Source organism: Mobula birostris, chromosome 8 (genome assembly GCF_030028105.1).
Source record: "Mobula birostris isolate sMobBir1 chromosome 8, sMobBir1.hap1, whole genome shotgun sequence".
Lineage (NCBI taxonomy): Eukaryota > Metazoa > Chordata > Chondrichthyes > Myliobatiformes > Myliobatidae > Mobula > Mobula birostris.
The window spans coordinates 29,064,392-29,084,058 of NC_092377.1; the positions used below are offsets into that span (position 1 = coordinate 29,064,392).

At 42.7% G+C, this 19,667-nt stretch overlaps 1 protein-coding gene across 1 annotated transcript in view; it reads left to right on the plus strand.

The window, feature by feature from the left end:
* The window catches only part of LOC140202164 (ALK tyrosine kinase receptor-like), a 328,364-nt gene that overhangs the window by 140,187 nt on the left and 168,510 nt on the right, over window positions 1-19,667 (plus strand). Inside the window, exon 4 of the mRNA XM_072267037.1 lies at window positions 14,241-14,403. Within this exon, the coding sequence (XP_072123138.1) occupies window positions 14,241-14,403 (163 nt within the window). The remainder of the gene's footprint in view (window positions 1-14,240; window positions 14,404-19,667) is intronic.

Here is a 19,667-nt window from a genome sequence, read left to right on the forward strand (position 1 = left end):
GGCGCTACCTTTCTAAGGCACCGCTCCTTGAAGATGTTTTGGATACTACGGAAGCTAGTACCCATGATGGAGCTGACTAATTATACAAGTTTTTGCAACTTACTTCGCTCTTGTGTAGTAGCCCCCCCCCATAGAAAACGATGATGCAACCAGTCAGAATGCTCTCCATGTTATAGTTGTAGAAGTTTTCAAGTGTTGTAGTTGACAAACCAAATCTCCTCAAACTCCTAATGAAATATAACCACTGTCTTGCCTTTTTAGCTGTATTAATATATTGTGTCTGGGTTAGGTCCTCAGAGATATTGACACTCAAGAACTTCAAATTGTTCACTCCCTCCATTTCTGATCCCTCTATGAAGATTGGTTCGTATTCCCTTGTCTCACCCTTACTGAAGTCCACAATCAGCTCTTTGGTCTAACTAACATCGAGTACAAGGTTGTTGCTGCGATACCACTCAACTAGCTGGTATGTGTCACTCCTATGTGTCCTTTCATCACCATCTGAAATTGTGCCAACAATGGCACTTCTATAGCAAATTTATAGATGGCATTTGAGCTATGCCTAACCACTCTGTCTTGGGTGCTGAAAGAATTGAACAGTGGGCTAAAAACACATCCCTGTGGTGTGCCAGTGTTAATTGTCAACAAGGTGGGCATGTTATTTCCAATCGGCACAGATTGTGTTCTTCTGGTTAGGAAGTCGAGGATCCAGTTGCAGAGGGAGGTACAGAGGCCTAGGTTCTGTAGCTTTTCAATCAAGACTGTGGGAATGATGATGTTAAATAATGAGCTTTAGTCAATAAACTGCATCCTGACAGAGGGATTTGCATTGTCCAGGTGAACCAAGGCTGTGTGCAAATTTCAGTGGTTCCACGTTCTTCCTGGGATAGGTGTTAATCCTAGCCATGACCAACCTCTCAAAGCATTTCATTACTGTAGATATGAGTGCTACTGGACAATAGCCTTCAGGGCATGGCCTGCTTGATTAGTGATGATGCCCCCAAGAATTTTAAATTATGAGCATTGAAGGCTTTCACCCAAGTTACATGTTGTGCTATTATCCAAATATTGTTCAAAGTGGAGAGAGGACAATAGGTCTTTCCCTGTGTTTGACCTGATGTCTCGTGACTTAATGTGGTATGTAGTCAATCCTGAAATCACGAAGGGGTCTACTTCCTGCCTATAATATTACTGTACTGCCACTCCTGATGGTGGGTCTGTGCTGTTAGTGACAGAGGAAGCTCAGAGGGCTTGTTTGGCTTGATGCCTGTAAGACATGATTATGTAGCAATAACATTGTCAGCCTAGGCTGAGGGTTGGCTGATATTATATCATACTGGTAGCTAGCCGGGTAGTCATGGAGAAAAATACAAAAAAAGATGTGCTTGTAAACATCAATTATAGCAATAGGAGATGACGTTCAAAGAAGCAAGTGGCAATATCCTGCAAATTCTTCTCTGGATCTCTTCAGCAATAAGCAGTGTACGAAGAGGCCATGGTCGGTATTGATGTAGCATTATGACATGTGATTGTTCCAACTTCATCAAGACAACACTTTAAGAGCTTCGCTGTGCTCAACCTTTAAAAGTGAAGCTTGGTCTGAAAAAAAAAACAGGGTACTTTGGCCAGAAATGCTGTTTACCATCTGGTTCAGGAAAATAATGGTTGGATGACGCAGCACACAATGAGGCATTAGGAGTTACTTTTTCAACCGCAAGCAGGCAGTGCAAACTTTGGGTTACTTTGGTCAGATCAGTAACAGCATTGTTTGCCCTTAATTTCCTGAATCAATGTAGCATTTAAACTGTGCCACTAAGACACAAACTTATGATGTTCCAGGTACCAATTAGAAATAACATTGTGTTTATCCAACTGGCAATTTAATCTCAAATGCAGTAGTGATTAGCTTTACCAAATGACTGATTTCAACATTCAAGATTCAAGGCTCACAAATGTAATGAAATAATTGTTACTCTGGATCCCATGCAGCACAAAAAAAACACAAAAGGTAAAGAATACAGTATAAATTACTATACATATAATATACAGTAGATAATACATATGATAATTTGCATACATAGATTGTATGTCCATAAAGTGACACTAGACTGACTGGAAATGATAAAGTAGTGGTGGTTGGGAGTGCGGCGGGCTGGGTTGGTAGGTGGAGGAATTGGTCAGCTGTACTGCTTGGGGAAAGTAATGTTTTTGATTTTGGTGGTCCTAGCATAGACGCTACATGCTTCCTCCCTGATGGGATTGGGGCAAACAGTCCATGAGCAGTGTGACTGGGATCCTTCATGACGTTACTAGCCCTTTTCTGAGTACTTTTCTATATATATATATGTCCTTGATGGCAGGTAGGCTGGTGTCGGTGATGCACTGGGCAGTTTTGACTACCCAGTGTTGAGCCCTCCTGTCCATTGAGGTGCAGTTTCTGTACCAAGCAGTGAGGCAGCTTGTCAGGATGTTCTCAACTATGTATTTGAAGAAAGACGTGAGTATGGCTGTGCAGAGTGCGGCTCCCTTCAGCTTCCTCAGAAAGTAAAGGCTTTCTTGACTGTGTAAGATGTTTTCTTGGACCAGGAGAGATTGTGTGTGATGTGCACTCTCAGGAGTTTGAAACTGCGTGCTGTTTCCACTGCTGTGCCGACAATGTAAAAAGGGGGTTTTGAGTTCTTCTGAAGTCGATAACCACCTCCTTTGAATTGTTGGCATTAAGGAAGAAGAGGCTACAGCATTGACTGCTGGTGGGCAATCAGAGAAGACATCTCCATTACATATTAGGATTGTCAGAGGGCCTTTCAATTTTTCCAATAACACGGTCCAAACTAACCCCTCACTGCCACTTGCATTTGCCTGGCTGAACTAACTTTTACAGTGAACTACTGGTCCTTTAGTTACACCACTTTCCCTAGATCAAAGGTGTAACTCACACAGGGTAACTTCTTTGTGGAATACAGTTCCTGAGGAGATTACGTACCGAGAAATAGAGTTTAAAAGAAGCAAACGGGATCAGTCAGCATGTTTTACACACCACAGTTCCTGAGGAAACATTGGATTGTGCATAATTTGGAACTTAGCAAGGACCAATAAAAATAAGATAGGTTTAAGCAGAATGTCCATTGTGTGCGTGGGCCAGTGTTAGAGTGGCAAGTTGAGGCTTTGGCTCATCAAGATTTTGAGGAGAGGTGTGGGCTATAGATAGATTTTTTTTCATTAGTCATTTTTTTCTTATTGCATTTTTAGAGTAGTAGAAATGCCAGGCAGGATGGTGGAATGCTTCTCTTGCAGGATGCAGGAAGACAAGAAGACCTCCAGCGTCAGTGACAACTACACCTGGAAGAGGAGCATCCAGATGCAGCTTCTAACAGACCGTGTTAAGGAGTAGGAGCTGGAACTGGATGAAATCCTGATCATTCAGAAGACTGAGGGGTTGATAGACAGGACATACATAATGACAGATAACTGGGTGACCGCCTTGATGGGGAAAGGGGAAAGGCAGCCAGGGCAGCAGGGTTTCTCTGTGGTCATTCCCCCCAAGGACAGGTATACTGGTTTAGGTACTATGGGGTGGGGGGAGATATATCAGAGGAAAGCTTCTGAGTCTGGCACTATGGCTCAGAAGGGAAGGGGGAAGAAGAGGCAAGCTGTGGTGATAGAGGATTCTTTGGTTAGGGGAACAGATTCAAGATTCAAGATTCAAAGATTCAAAAAACTTTATTGTCATTCTAACCGTACATCAGCTCTGCAGGGCAGAATGAGACAGCGTTTCTCAGGAGCAGTGCAATCATATCATAACGAACGCAACACTAAATAACAAACATAACAATAAATAGTAAAACGCAACAGCCACATGTCAGTTAAAATCAAGTTATAAGTGTCCAGTGCAAGTTAAAAGTGTCCAAAGCAGAGTCAGGTAGAGCAGCTATTTAGCAGTCTGACTGCCTGTGGGAGGAAACTGTTTAGTAGCCTTGTGGTTTTAGTTTTGATACTCCTGTAACGGTTGCCTGATGGCAGAAGAACAAACAGTACATGGAGAGGGTGTGAGGGGTCTTTAATGATGTACCGTGTCTTCTGAAGGCATCGATTCTGAAAGAGGTCTTGGACAGAAGGTAGGGAGACCCCAATAACCTTCTCTGCTCCCCTAACCACCCTCTGCAAGGGTTTTTTGTTGACAGCACTGCAGCTGGAGTACCAGGTTGTGATGCAAAAGGTCAGCACACTCTCAACCACGCCTCTGTAGAATGTAGTTAAGATGTTAGTGGTGAGTGATGCTTGTTTAAGCTTCCTCAGAAAGTGCAATCTCTGCTGGGCCCTTTTCACAATCCCAGTGGTGTTCCTGGACCAGGTGAGATTGTCTGAGACCTGCACCCCAAGGAACTTGATAATTTCCACTCTCTCCACTGTGGAGTCGCTGATGCTGAGGAGTGTGTGCTCAGGCTGAGACCATCTGAAATCAACGATCATCTCCTTGGTTTTGGTGACATTAAGCAACAAGTTGTTATCCCTGCACCAGCTCTCTAAGTGTTTGACCTGCTCCCTGTACATAGCTTCATCATTTTTGCTGATGAGCCCCACCACTGCGGTATCATCTGCAAATTTAATGATCAGGTTCTCCTTGAATCTGGCTGCACAGTCATGTGTTAGCAGTGTAAACAGCAATGGGCTAAGCAACACAGCCTTGTGGGGATCCAGTGCTCAGTGTGATCAAGTCAGAAAGGAAGTTCCAGAATGGTATATTCTGATCGAGTCCACAGCATTCTCCAGTGACAGGGTGAGCAGCCAGAGGTCTACGACAGTTCCAATGACATAGGCAGGAGGGGCGATGGGGTCCTGCAAAGGGAGTTCAGGGAGTTAGGTGTTAAGTTAAATGACAGAACCTCCAGGATTGTGATCTCTGGATTGCTACTCATGCCATGTGCTAGTGAGGAGGACGACAGAGTTTTGGATCATCGTGCTTTCTTCCAGGAAAGTTGGGACCTGCACAGAAGGGACTGCTTGTACCTGAACTGAAGGAGGACTAATATCGTAGCAGGAGGGTCGGCTAATGCTGCACGGTTGGAGTGGGGAGTTAAACCAGAGTAGCAGGGGGATGGGATCCAGAGCACCTGACAGCTATGGAGTGGTTGTGGAGAAAGTTGTTAAGCCTACATACAAAGTCAGAAATTGAAAGGTTGAGCATGGTGGGGCTAAGGTTCGGAATTTGCATGTATTTCAATGCAAGGCGTAATGTAGGAAAGGCAAAGGAGCTTTGGGCATGGATCAGCGCATGGATTTATGATATTGTACCCATTACTGAGACTTGTTTGCAGGAGGGGCAAGACTGGAAGCTCAAAGTTCTAGGGTTCCATTGCTTTAGATGTGATAGAGCAGGACGGATTAAATGGAAACAATGGCATTACTAGTCAGGGAAAATGTCACAACAGAGCCCAGGCAGAGCTCTTCTGGTAGGCTTTATGGTAGAACTGAGAAATAAGAAAGGTATGGCCATGCTAATGGGATTATGTATGGTGTGTGGAATTTAGAGGAGCAAATTTGTAGAGAGATCACATTCTGTTGCAAGAAACTTAAGGTTATGATAGTCAGTGATTCTAAATTTCCACATTTTGACTGCATTTCCCATACTGTAAAAGGGCTGGAGGGGAAAAAGTTTGTCAAATGTGTTCAGGAAAGTTTCCTTAATCATTCCAAACTAGAAAATCTGATACCAGATCTCCAATTAGGGAATGAAACAGGGCAGGTGACAGAAGTTTGTGTAGCGGAACACTTTGCATCTAGTGATCATAATGCCATTAGTTTCAAGGTAATTATGTTAAAATGTAGGTCTGGTTGTCGTGTTAATATTCTGAATTGGATAAAGGCTGATTTTGATGGTATCGGAAAGAATCTGTCAAGTCTGGATTGGGACAGTTTGTTTTCTGGCTAAGGTGTACTTGTTAAGTGTGGGGCTTTCAAAAGTGCAATTTTGAGAGTAAAGAGTTTGTATGTTCTTATCGGAGTAAAAGACAAGGAAAACAGTTTTAGGGAACCTTGGCTTTTGAGAGATATTGAGTCCCTAGTTAAGAAGAAGGAGGTGCATAGCAGGTACTGTATAGGCAGGTAGGAACAAATGAGGCTCTTCAGGAGTATAAGAAATGTAAGAGAACACTTTAGAAATAAATCATGAGGGCTAAAAGAAGGCATGAGGTTGCTCATCAGACAAGGTGAAGACAAATCTTAAGGGCTTCTACAGATACAGTACATTAAGAGCGAAAGAATAGCAAGAGACAAGATTATTCCTCTAGAAGATCAGAGTGGTAATCTATGCATGGAACCATAAACTGATTTTTTGCATCTGCATTGGGAGAAGGTCACAGAGACTATAGAAGTGAGGCAAAGCTGCAGTGATGTCATGAACGCTATAGAGATCACAGAGGGTGAGGTGTTTGTTGTCTTGAGGCAATTTAGGGTAGATAAATCCCCAGGGCCTGACAGGGGTTCCCTCAGACCCTACGGGAAGCAAGTGCAGAAATTGCTGGGGCTCTAGCAAAAATATTTGAAACATCCATAGCCACGAGTGAGGTGTCAGAGGTTTAAAGGATAGCTGCTAGAAAGGCTCTAAGAATAAGCCAAGAAATTATAGGCCGGTGAGCCTGGCATCAGTAGTGGGAAAGTTATTGGAAGGTATTGTAAGAGACTGGATATATAAGTATTTGGATAGTCTGGAACTGATAATAGATAGTTAACATGGCTTTGTTTCTTTAGGCTGAATCATGACCACTAGAAAAAGGCAGACAGAAAGCTGCATGAAAAGCTGTCGGACACCTGAGGTTCCCTCCAGCATTACATAGATCAGTTCATTGATTGCTTGATAAGTGTTATTTTGCTTCCTTCTGTATTTTGTTAAGATTCCTTCTTTCCTTCTGTAATTTATTATCTTATAACCTAATAAAGTAATCCCTAAAACCTTTAACTTGTGAACAGTGCCCTCTTTATTTGCAGTTACCTCTTGACACTGAATCAGGAAAGAAAAAGGAATGAGATTATAAATATTTTTATTAGAGATGGTGGATTTTCCATATGAAGAGAGGTAAAGCAAAACCAGATTTCCGTTCCCAAGTGTTTAGCAGAATCATTGGTGACCTTTCTCAAACCTGTGCAGTAAGATCCAAAGGGGGACTGACAGAGTAGATGTGAGGTGTTCTCATTAGCGGGAGTCTCAGACATAACTACAAGGCAAGGGGCCATAGAAATCTCTTCTAGTGGGCGGTAAATCTCTGCCCCAGTGAGTGCTAGAGGCTGGATCAATAGTACTTAAAGTGGAAGTGGATATTTGATAAATCGAAGAATAGAGGGGTATGGAGAAATAGCACAGAAGAGAAGTTAAGGTGAGCGTTAATCAGCCATGATCGTATTAACTGGTCAGGCAGGCTTGAAGGGCTGTGGGCTTCTCGTGCTCCTGTTTTCCTGTGTTCTTGTGATCCTATTAAAACATACCAAATCCTTACACATCTTAAAAGTATTGTTGCAGTGGAAACCTTTCCCCTGGCTGCGATGTCTAGGGCCAAGAGTCACCCTCTCAGAACAAGGGGAGATCATTAGGACTGTTATGAGGAGAAATTTCTTCACCCAGTGACTGACAATTTTTCACAATTTTCTACCCCAGAATTCATTTAACACAAATATCAAAAGATTCCTAGATATTAAAGGAATCATGAGATGTAGGGATAGTACACAAAAATAAAACTGATGCAGAAGATCAACCCACGTCTTGATGAATGACAAAGCAGACTTGAGGGCAAGATGGACTTGTACTTCTCCTAGTTCTTATTTTATTATGTTTAAAGAAAGTAATGAAATAATATTACAGGAACATAGCTAGGAATATAACTGTGAATTCTACAATGCAGTTTGTGCCAAGGAAGCTAGTTGGACCTGTTGCAATGGAGTGTGCTCGGGGAAATACTGAGTAAACCTGCTATGTGATGTGTGCTCAAGAACATAGATGAGAAAACATCCTCAGGAGCATCAGTGTCAATGTTATGCCCCACCCCCCCCGCCCCATGGCAACTCATTTGACTCGATTAAGTTCTCTCTTCTCTACCATTTATACATGTGCAATAAAAGTTTATCACCAGAATTAATTCACAACTTTCCTTTTTCAGCTTTGTACATGGTCAACATCTTCTTTGATGATTAATTTAATTCACATTCCAGATTGCCTTCTAAGTTCATTGCTCTTTCAACTTCTCCTATCATATATTTTTCCAAACTATGTCTTCGGTCACTTCTTTAGTCTTGCAATCTCTCCTGGCCCTGCCACTCCTATCCAACCCAGATAAGTGCCATTTATGCTCATCACCTTGAAAGGCTTTCCTCCTGTACCCAACTCTAATTCTTTCCATGGCTGCTTCTGAATAAAACTCTTTTTCCCAGTTCAAGTGCAACTGCGATTTCAATTATCAGGACTGGATCTAGACTCACTTCAGTGAGCAATTTACCTATCCAAGCACAACTTCATCTTTGAAGGCTGATTCCTATGAAGCAATTATATTCTTTAGCTCTAGCCACTTCTGTTACTAAAGATTTTATCGCTGTTCCCTTAATTAAAAGGAACTACATGGCCACTTAATATAGCTAGACCACTTAAATCATAATCAAGCCCTGCTCTATTTGTTACATAGCTTTCACCACTCCAGGGTCATCCTGAGCAACTCGACAAACATAAATTATTTTCTCAACTGTTAGATGTCTTCTTAAATTCTTCTGTTCTTCAGCCTCATACCAAAAAATAAGTGCAAGCAATCCCTTGGGTGGAGTTGTTGTTCAGCTTACTATTTGGATAAAGTAACTATATTTGAGACTCACACAAAAAATGCTGGAGGAACTCAGCAGGCCATGCAGCTCCTATGGAAAAAAAAAGTAGTCGACGTTTTGGGTGTAAAGGCATTAGTGAGCTTTCTTGATTGTAGGATGTGTTCTGGGCCATGAAAGGTCATGCAAAATGTGCACTCCCAGGAGTTTGAAACTGCTCGCAGCTTCCACTGATGTAGAGAGGGGTGTGAGTGGTGCAAGTTCTCCTGAAGTGGATAACCATCTTCTTTGTCTTGATGACATTGAGGAAGAGGTTATTTTCCTGGCACCAGGCCTCGAACTCTTTCACCTTCCCTGTAGACAGGCTCACTGTTGGTGAGGAGACCTACTACTGTCATGTTATCAGCAAACTTGACAAAGTGACAGTGGATATGGCCCAGTCCATCACCAGTAAAACCCTTCCACCTTTGAGCACATCTGCACGGAGCATTGTTGCAGGAAAGCAGCATCCATCATCTGGGACCCCACCACCACCAGGTCATGCTCTCTTCTCACTGCTGCCATCAGGAAGAAGACACAGGAGCCTCAGGACTCACACAACCAGGTCCAGAAGCAGCTACTACCCCCTCAACCATCAGGCTCTTAAGCCACAGGAGATGACTGCACTCAACTTCACTTGCCCGATCACTGAAATGTCTCCACAACCTATGGACTCACTTTCAAGGAATCTTCATTTCATGTTCTCGATATTTGTTACTTACTCATTTATTATTATTATTTCTTCCTTTTTGTTTTATCACAGTTTGTTGTCTTTTGCACACTGGCTAAACAGCCAGTTGGTGCGGTCTTTTACGTATTCTGTAATGGTTATTATTCTACTACGGATTTATTGTGTATGCACACTAGAAAATGAATCTCAGGGTTGCATATGGTGACATATGTGTACCTTGATAATAAATTTACTTCGAACTTATTGAACTTTGGCCTGCTGCCTTAGTCATTTCCCATCATTCCACAAAGCCTATTGGCCCAACATTTTTGGAATTACAAATTATATTTTTCCTTCCTCCTTTCCTGCCTACTCCAAGCTCATCTTAATTGTGAGTTCCTGCTTCTTCAGCAATATTCCCACTGAATTACTAACCAGCTAACTTATTTTCATCATTCTCTACTGGCAGTATTGTTAGTGTCTATGTTGATTTGAGTACTGTTCTCCCACTTTGAAATCAGCCATCATGATCTTCTCTGTTGATGGAAACCCTTGCTCCAAAATCCCTGAACCTTCCAAGGTAACTCCATATGTTCTTACTTTCCAAATGCATGACAACTACACTTGGAACTCTATGTTTGACTCTCTCTAGCCCCTTCCATAGTACTGAGACAACTTGGTTCAAAGTTATCAATGACATCCTTTGTGATTGTTGACTTTCATTAGTACTGACAATAAGGGACTACAAATTGTTATGTATCATCAGTTAGAACACGGGGTTCAAATCTGCAATATCTGGAATTGTGTTTAAGTGAATCTAGGAGCTTAATTGCCATTGTACCAGCATTTTTGCATACTCATTATACAAAGACAACGCACTTAATGCTTGTTCCCCTTGTAACTAATAAATAGGCAGCAGAGTTTTTAAACTCTCTCTAATGAGTCATTGACTATCTGCAAGTGAATGTTTAGGCCCTGTGGCTTTATCTATTTGGTTGAATAATCTCAAGAGTTCTCAACAAACAATTTATGCTCGGATTATTTTTGTGTATATGAAATTGAAAGACGGCATAGAAAACAAAGTCCAGCTGGGTTTGTTGTTCTCGGGAAGAAATTATCATCCTCACTTCCAATAGAATATTCACCCACTGTGAGTTATTTCTGTGTTCCTGTACTTTATCAGAGAAACACTGTTACCTTAGAAAAAGATCAGTTTTATTTTTCACATGTGCGTTGACAGTGAAGTGCGCTTTTTGCATCCAAGGCCAACGTGGTCTGAAGATGTGCTGAGGGGCAGCTGGCAAGTGTTGCCATGCTTCCAGTGCCAATGCAGCATGCCCACAGCTTGCTAACCTTAACCCTAACCTGTAAGTCTGGGACATGTGGGAGGAAACCGGAGCACCCAGAGAAAACTATCGCGGTCACCAGAGAAAATTATTGTGGTCACCAGAGAAAATTATGGCGGTCACCAAGAGTTTCTGTTACGGGTCAGCTTCTGGGTTTAGATCTCTAACTCTCCAGAGTAGGGACAGCTGGCACAGCCCCTTTAACAATTCAGGACTGTCCAGCTAATTGGCAATCATGTTTTAGGGCCATGAATTCAGTATTTAAGGAGCACCTGAACAGAGCTTCGGTGCTCAATTGTAAGCACAACTAAAGATATCATCTATTCTTTTGTTTTGAGCTGTTTTCATTCCAGTTTTATATCACTTCTCAGTCCTTGCCTCAGATACTCCAGCTTTTGGGGTCCTAATCATCCTTATCAAGGTCTTTTGTCACAAATTTGTACAAACTCCTTACAAACAGTGACAGGAATTGAGCCCCCATTGCTGGCTCAGTAAAGTCTTACACTAGCTGCTACACTACCCTGCCGACTCTTTGTACTTCGGTGCATTGTTTAACTCAATCATGTGTTATGTGATGCCAGTACTCTCATCTGTATTGAATTTGAAACCTAGGACAGAAATCCCTGCTGTCACTAATTTGTATTGAACTGTCTGTAAGTTAATTAGTTCAGATAATTGTGCAATAGATTCCTCTTGATATTATCACAGGTAAATATGGTTTTGAATAAACAGACTTGGAGGTTATATGCCATTTTGTAATCATGTATTATTTGTTTATGCTAAATGGCCAAAAGAGAATTTTACAATGAATTGTTACAGTCAGCACAATGTCCAACCTCTCCCCAACCACAAATGCAACATTTCCACTATTCACTGGCATTTAAACAGTTTTCTGGCTCTCACTGCCTTATTTTCATGATGAATGTTCAACCTTCCATATATGCAGAAGCCATCTGCTTTCTTCTATTAAACCAGCTTCCATCTATTGCCCTTTTTCACTGCCTGGTTAAATCTGTTTCCTCATGTAGTCATTGCTTTCCCTCCAAACGGATCCCAGCTATGCCTATCTCTAATGGGACAAAAGAGTCATTCTTTATTGTACAATTCATGTCCCATCAATCACCAACATGGGAGATTCTTGCAGATGCTAGAAATCCAGAGCAACACACAAACAGTGCTGGAGAAACTCAGAGACAGGCAACATCTATGGAGGGGGATAAAAAACAGTAGACATTTCAGACCAATACGTTTCACCAGGATGGAAAGGAAGCAGAAAGAAGTCAGAAAGCAAAGGGAGGGGAAGGAGTACCAGTGGTAAATGATGGGTGGAAACAGATGGGGGGAAGGGAGGAAGATGGGTGGTTGGGAAATTGGGAAGTGGGATTATGGGGGATGAAGTAAGAAGCTGGGAGCTGATGGGTGGAAGAGATGAAGGACTGAGGTAAAGGGAATCTGATTAGAGAGGAGGGAAGGAGGAGGGGCAAGTGAGCAGGAGAGAAGGGGTGGGAGGGGAAGCAGAATGGCAAATGGAAAAAGGGAGAGGGGGAGAAATTACCAGAAATTAGAGAAAATTGTGTTCATGCCACCCAGTGGAATATAAGGTGTTGCTCCTCCAGACCTGAATGTGGCCTCACCATGGCAGTAGAGCAGCGGTCCCCAGGTACCAGGCCACAAAGCATGTGCTACCGGGCAGCGAGGAAACGGTATGAGTCAGCTGCACCTTCCCTGTCATGCATTGTTGAACTTGAACATAGGGTTGCCAATTGTCCCGTATTTGCCGGGACATCCCGTACATCGGGCTAAATTGGTTTGTCCCATACGGGACCGCCCTTGTCCCGTATTTCTCCTGCTGAGGTAGAGCGTTCCTATGAAACCTTTCGTGCCAAAATGGCGTAAAGTGAAGACGCAATTACCATTAATTTATATGGGAAAAATTTTTGAGCATTCCCAGACCCAAAAAAACAACCTACCAAATCATACCAAATAACACGTAGAACCGAAAATAACCTAATATATAGTAAAAGCAGGAATGATATGATAAATACACAGCCTATATAAAGAAGAAATAATGTATGTACAGTATAGTCAGGAAGATTATGCGAAAACCAATTTGTGGGGGGAAAAATCGGCACATACACGCATGTGCACGTCACGCATGCTCACACAGGTGCCCGTGCAAGGCTTCATGGTCATAGTAATCTTTCCCAGGGTAAAGACAAGTGTCCCGGGATTGACTGCTACTTTTGTTCCTTATTTGGGAGTGAGAAAGTTGGCAACCCTAACTGTAAAAAGACATGCCGAGGTGAGTTTCACCCTACTTGAACACCTCCTCCCCCGCCCCCCCCCCCCCCCCCGGTCAGCCAGCCCGCAAAAATATTGTCAATATTAAACCGGTCCGTGGTGCAAAAAACCCCTGCAGTAGAGGAAGCCATGGACCAACATGATGGAATGGGAAAGGGAAGTGTAACTAAAGTGGGTGGCCACCAGGAAATCCCATCTTTTGTGGCAGATGGAACGAAGGTGCTCAATGAAGTGCCCCCAGTGTACATTGCGTTGAACTGATATAGAGAAGGCCACATCAGAAGCACCAAATACAGGTGAGGTGTTCCCTCTTTTGGAAGGATTGATTCAGGCCCTGAATGATGGTGAGGACAGAGGTATAGGGGTAGGTATAACTCATTTTGGGATGGGATAAGTGCCAGGAGAGTGACCAGTACAGACAGGTGAGTGTATAACAGAGTCATTTACGGTGGGGGGTGGGGGGAGGGGGTGTGCAGAAGCGCTCAGTGGTAGGAGTATATTGTAGATCGCAGAAGTTGTGAAGAATGATGTGCTGGAAATGTAGGCTTGTGAAGTGGTAGGTAAGGACAAGGGAAACCCTGCTGTGGTGGAAAGATAGGGTTAGAGCAGATACGTGGGAGATGCAGGTGAGGGCAGCGTACATTGGTGGCATTGATGGTGGTGGAAGAGAAATTATGTTCTTTGAAGAAGGAGAACATCTCAGATGTTCTAGAATGGAAAGTCCTATCCTGATAGCAAATGTAGCCGAAATGGAGGAACTGAGAAAAGGGAATAGCATTTTTGCAAGAGAAAGGTTAGGAAGATGTAGAGCCAAGATGACTGTGAAGGTCTCCCACTTTTGTCTTTCATCAAGGTACCTTGCATCATCTACTTTCCTCCCTTACATTAACACTCCCTGATGAAAATTAATTGGTTAATTGACATGAAACAATAATTCCTAATTGTCTACATAAATGTCCCCTGACCAACTATGTTTTAACACATTTTTTGATTATTTATTATTTTCAGATTACTAACATTGGTAAAGTTTAACTTTTATAAAATGTAGTCAAAGCTACCTTATTCTATTTATCCTCATCAATTTCTAGGTCCGTGGATCATTACAACATGTGGTGCCAGTGGGCCCAAAGGGCCAACACAAGCTCAATGCAATAGTGCTTACCGGAATACAAATACATCTGTAGTGGTTGTAGCTGAAGGACGTTGGCAAGGAATCCAAAAGTGGAGAGTGCCATCAACTGACACATATAAGTAAGTGTAGACTTTCTTACTGTATAATTCACTTTTGTAACATAACCAAGCACTTATTTACGGCTTCTATTTACAGCTTGAGAAGATATCCTTATGGTGGAGATAGTCCCACTCTTATTTCAGAATGTCATTAATCCATGCTTTGAATATTTTTTGGGAGAAGGGATTAATTTTACTAATCCTTTACATTAACTGAGTATTTCATCCTTCCCATTAAAAAGTTTATTTACTTTGGTAATCAATGAATAAAATAGACCCTCTCTTCCTGACCATTGTCAACATCCAGGAGAAAAAAAACAAATTATAAAAATGTTATTAGGTAAGATTTTGTAATGATTATGTATATGGGATGAAGACATATTGATATATTTAGAAGATATCAATCAATGGTGATACGTCATTTGAATTTAAGTACAAAATGGCATCAAAGTCGTTTATAGGAATAAGCACAAGTACGTGTACAGTATGCACAGATGCAATGAAAAACTTATTATGAAGTGCTTTGAGAGTTTGGTTGTGGTGCGAATCATCTTCTGCCTCAGAGATAACCAGGATCTGCTCCAATTTGCCTTCGGCTGTAACAGCCAGGCTTGTGGTTTACTATTATCCTCTGTCGAAGACACAAGGTTCCGCCCGTCTGACTGTTCGTTCCGTACTACATTCTCACTGCAGTTGTATTTTATTATGGTATTTCAAAAGCCGGCAAGGAGTTAAATCCTATAAGATCACCCTAGTCCAGGTCTGACTCACTTCATCGACCTAAGTACTGTTGTATCTGAACCATCGCAATATTACCTCCATTAGATCCTTGATTGGTCAGGGCATGAAGGGATATGGGGATTGGCAGGAGATTGGGCCTGAGAGGAAAATTGGATCAGGTATAATGAAATAGCGCAGACTCGATGGACCAAATGGCCTAATTCTGCTTCTATATCTTATGGTCTTATTTTCTTCTTTTCCAATTATGTACCATTCTGATTAGTGGTATTGAGCCAGTCCCATTCAGGGCCCTAAATAGCCCTTTCAGGTGAGGTATCATCAATTGTATCCAATGCTATAGCTGTGCCCTCCTCTACATCAGTGAGACCCAACATAGACTGGGGAACCATTTTGCCGATCACCTTTGTTCTGTCTACTACAAAAGGCAGGTTTATCACTGGCTATCCATTTCAACTCAGACTTCCCTTTCTCATTCCAACATGTTGGCCCAATGAGGTTGCACTCAGCTTGGAGGAGCAAAACCTCATATTCCAGCTTGGTTCCTGAACCAAGAACATAAGAAATAGGAGCAGGAGTCGGCCATCTAGCTTGTTGAGCCTGCTCCGCCATTCAATAAAATCATGGCTGATCTGGCCATGGACTCATCTCCACCTACCTACTTTTCCCCATAACCTTTAATTCCCCTAGAGTGCAAAAATCCATCCAACCTTGTCTTAAATATATTTACTGAGGTAACCTCCACTGCTTCATTGGACAGAGAATTCCACAAGTTCACTAGTCTCTGGGAAAAGCAGCTCCTCCTCATCTCTGTCCTAAATCTACTCCCGTGAATCTTGAGGCTATGTCCCCTAGTTCTAGTCTCACTTACCAGTGGAAACAACTTTCCTGCCTCTATCTTATCTATCCCTTTCATAATTTTATATGTTTCTACAAGATCTCCTCGCCTTCTTCAGAATTCCACCAAGTACAGTTCCAGGCGATTCAAGCTCTCCTCATCGTCTAAACCCCTCATCCCTGGAACCAACCTGGTGAACTTCCTCTGCACTGCCTCCAGATCCAGTATATCCTTCCTCATGTGAGGAGACCAGAACTGCACACAGTTTTCCATGCCCTATTCTGGTTCCCTTTCATCCTTTCTCTCCCCCTCACCTTCCTATCACCACCTTCTTGTGGCCCTCCTCTTTCCCATTCTTCCATAGTCCACTGTCTTCTCCTTATCCGATTCCTCCTTCTTCAGCACATTACCTCTTCCACCAATCACCTTCCAGCTTTGTACCTCATCCTTCTCCCTCCTTTTCCTCACCCAGCCTGCCCCCTCACCTAGTCTCACCTATCTGCTGCCAGCTTGTACTCCTTTCCCTCCCCCACCTTTATATTCTGACTTCTGCCTCTTTCCTTTCCTTTTTGAAACATCAGCTATTTACTCCTCTTCAAAGATGCCACCAGACCTGCAGAGTTTCTCCAGCATTTTGTGTATATTGCTCAAGATATCCAGCAAATGCAGAATCTCTTGTGTTACTAATTGCTCCTGAGTTAAAAAAAGAGATGAGAATTGATATTAGACCACTAGGAAATGATGCTAGAGAAGTAGTAATGGGAAAGAGATGTGGATGAACTTAGTAAGTATTTTCCCCCAGTCTTCACTATGGAAGACACTGTGTATTCCTGAAGCTCTAGAGTGTTAGGGGAAAGAAGAGTGCAGGTTGCTCTTTTCAAGGAAAAGGTGTTTGGGAAGCTGAAAAGTCTGAAGGTAGATGTTATATTTGTCCTTAATAAAGACAAAATAGGCGTGGGTTTGCAGTAGAACATTTTGTTACTGAACTGCTGCTCAACCCTGCGCGCACACAACCAAGTCACCATCATAACCTCCAGTTCTGGATGCACCCCTCTCACATTGCCCACTGGGAACTGAAGTTCTTTATTATGCACACATAATAATGTATATTCTCCCTTGAAAGAAAACCAAGCACAATACAATGTCCTCATAAACCTTTGTGACGGAGAAACAGCAGTGTTCGAGCTCCTAGCTGGTGTGCTGCAAGGAGACACTCTGGCACCCTACATCTTTATAATCGTCCTTGATTACGCTCTGTGTCAAGCTACCAAAGATCATGACAAGCTTGGTTTTACCATAAAACCAGGGTGAACCAAAAGGGTCAGACCAGTTACACTCACAGATCTCAATTTTGCAGATGACATAGTCCTGCTCTCTGACCAGATGGAGGAAGCACAGCAGCTACTGACAAAAGTAGAAATCGAGTGCAATAAAGTTGGACTTCACCTAAACGCTGAAAGGACAGAGTACATGGCGTTTAACTGCGACGAAGGTACTCTCAAGACCGTAGAGCATGATACCATTAAGAAAGTCTTTGACTACAAGTACCTCGGGTCAAGAATGATGAGTTCGGAGAAAGACATAAAGATACGGAAGATGCTGGCGTGGAGGGCTATGAACGACATGGAGGAAATCTGGAAGTCGAACCTGACCAGAGGGTTTAAAAAGAGGATTTTCATAGCAGTAATAGAGTCCATTTTCACGTACGGGTGCGAGACGTGGACACTCACCGAGACTATGCGAAAGTCTCTAGATCATTGCTATACACGAATGCTCCGGATGGCTCTTGGCGTGAGTTAGCAACAGCACATGATGAACGTTGAGCTCTATAACGACCTACCGATGCTCACCACTAAAATCGAGGCGAGAAGTCTGCAACTAGAAGGGCACTGTCTATGCCACCCCGAGCTGCCTGCCAGCCTAGTCAGCATATGGGAGCCCAAGGATGGGAGGATGAACCCTGGGCGCCCTCCCAAGGCTATGGTCAACACGCTCCTAGAAGACAGCGGCACGGCTAATGTAGATGAACTGAACACACTGATGAGGGAGAGGGAGAAGTGGAGAGTCCGTCATCGTGCCTGACGCCGGCCCCCTAGGCCTAAGTGTAGTAGCATAAATCTGCAAGGAACAACAGTCACTTCCAACAAAGTTATCAACATTCTGTAGCCAGTTTCAACTGCTCAGCATTTCAACTTCAATTGTAATGAGCAACTGCACTCCTTTATCCACTCAACAACTTTCAGTTAGTCTCTGAAATGGTCTAATTGTCCTTTTTGACCTGTTATTTGTTTCTACAGGTGCATCACTTGCATTTTCTGCATTCATATTTGTGTCTTTCTGAGAGCTCTGATCAACATGTTCATTTTTTACACATGCTGGCCCCCAAGGTGCACTGACAGGTGACGCATCACAGCTATGGGTTGGAGCTTGTAGTCATAGATCCACAGGGTTCCTTCCCAGAGGTGTCCATCCTCCATCTGGATCTGGTAGGGATGTGGAGCTACTTCCTCTTGCACGTATCCTTGTCAGAATTGTGATCTCAAATTTGCACTGGATCTCCAGGCTTCAGGACTGGTAGGCTCCTCACGGACTTGTCATGATAATGTTTCTGTTTCGCTTTCCCTTTCACTTTTGTCAATGTGAGCTTGGGTGCTCATTTAGGCTTTCATGCACTGAAAGGTTAGTGCATGTACACCAACCCCTCAGCATTTGGTCTGGTGAAAGGCTATCCTGTAGTGAAACTCTTCTGTAAATCATCAGACTTTTGTGGAAATCCTCTCATCCATCCTGTGCTTCCTTCATAAGGCCCTTCACTACCCTGACTGAATTGTCTGCTAGGCCATTAGATTTTGTGTGATGTGGGCTTGAAGTTATATATTGAAACCCACAGATACTGGCAAAAGACTCAAATTCACAGCTCGAAAATTGTGAACTATTCTCTGATACCTCTTCTCATGGAACTCCATGCCTCTCAAACAGTTTTCAGGAAGGTGATGACTGCTTTGCTAGATGTTGATTACAGTGTTGCAACCTTGGGGTAATTGAAAAAGTAGTCTGTTACAATATGACTCTTATCATTACAATCAAACAGGTCCACTCCAACTTTAAAGTACGACCTTTCTGGTACAGAGTGTGGTGTAAGCGGTTCTACTTGCTTTTTTGATGTGTAAGTAAGGTATAGTTCACATGAAGCAATGGTCTGGCTGATGCTTTGGGCCATTCTTGGCCAGTACATCACATCACAAGCTCTACATGTACATTTTTGCTCACCAAGATGCCCTTTGTGTATCTTCTGGAGCATTTCCTTGTGTAGTGACACTGGAATCACAAACTTGTTCCCTTTGAAGATCATATCTTTCACTACTGACAGTTCAGCTCTGCATGCCCAGTAATACAGAATGCACACTGGATAGTCTTTCATAGATGCTGGCCATGCTTTCCGTATTGTATCTTTGAGTTCTTTCATTGTTTTATCTGACCTTGCTGCTTTCCTAATCTGCTCTGTTCTGTCAGGAGTTACTGGAAAGGAGGTGATAATCCACGTCAACGTTGGCCAGTGTATCTGCATTAGCCACTTTGTCACTCTTTTCTTTCTTGTCAACTGCTCGAAACTCCGTATCAGCAGCAAACATATATTTTCCTGGTGTGCAGATCATCTTCGTATCATATTTCTGCAGCCTTATCAACATGTGCTTTATCCTCATGGGAC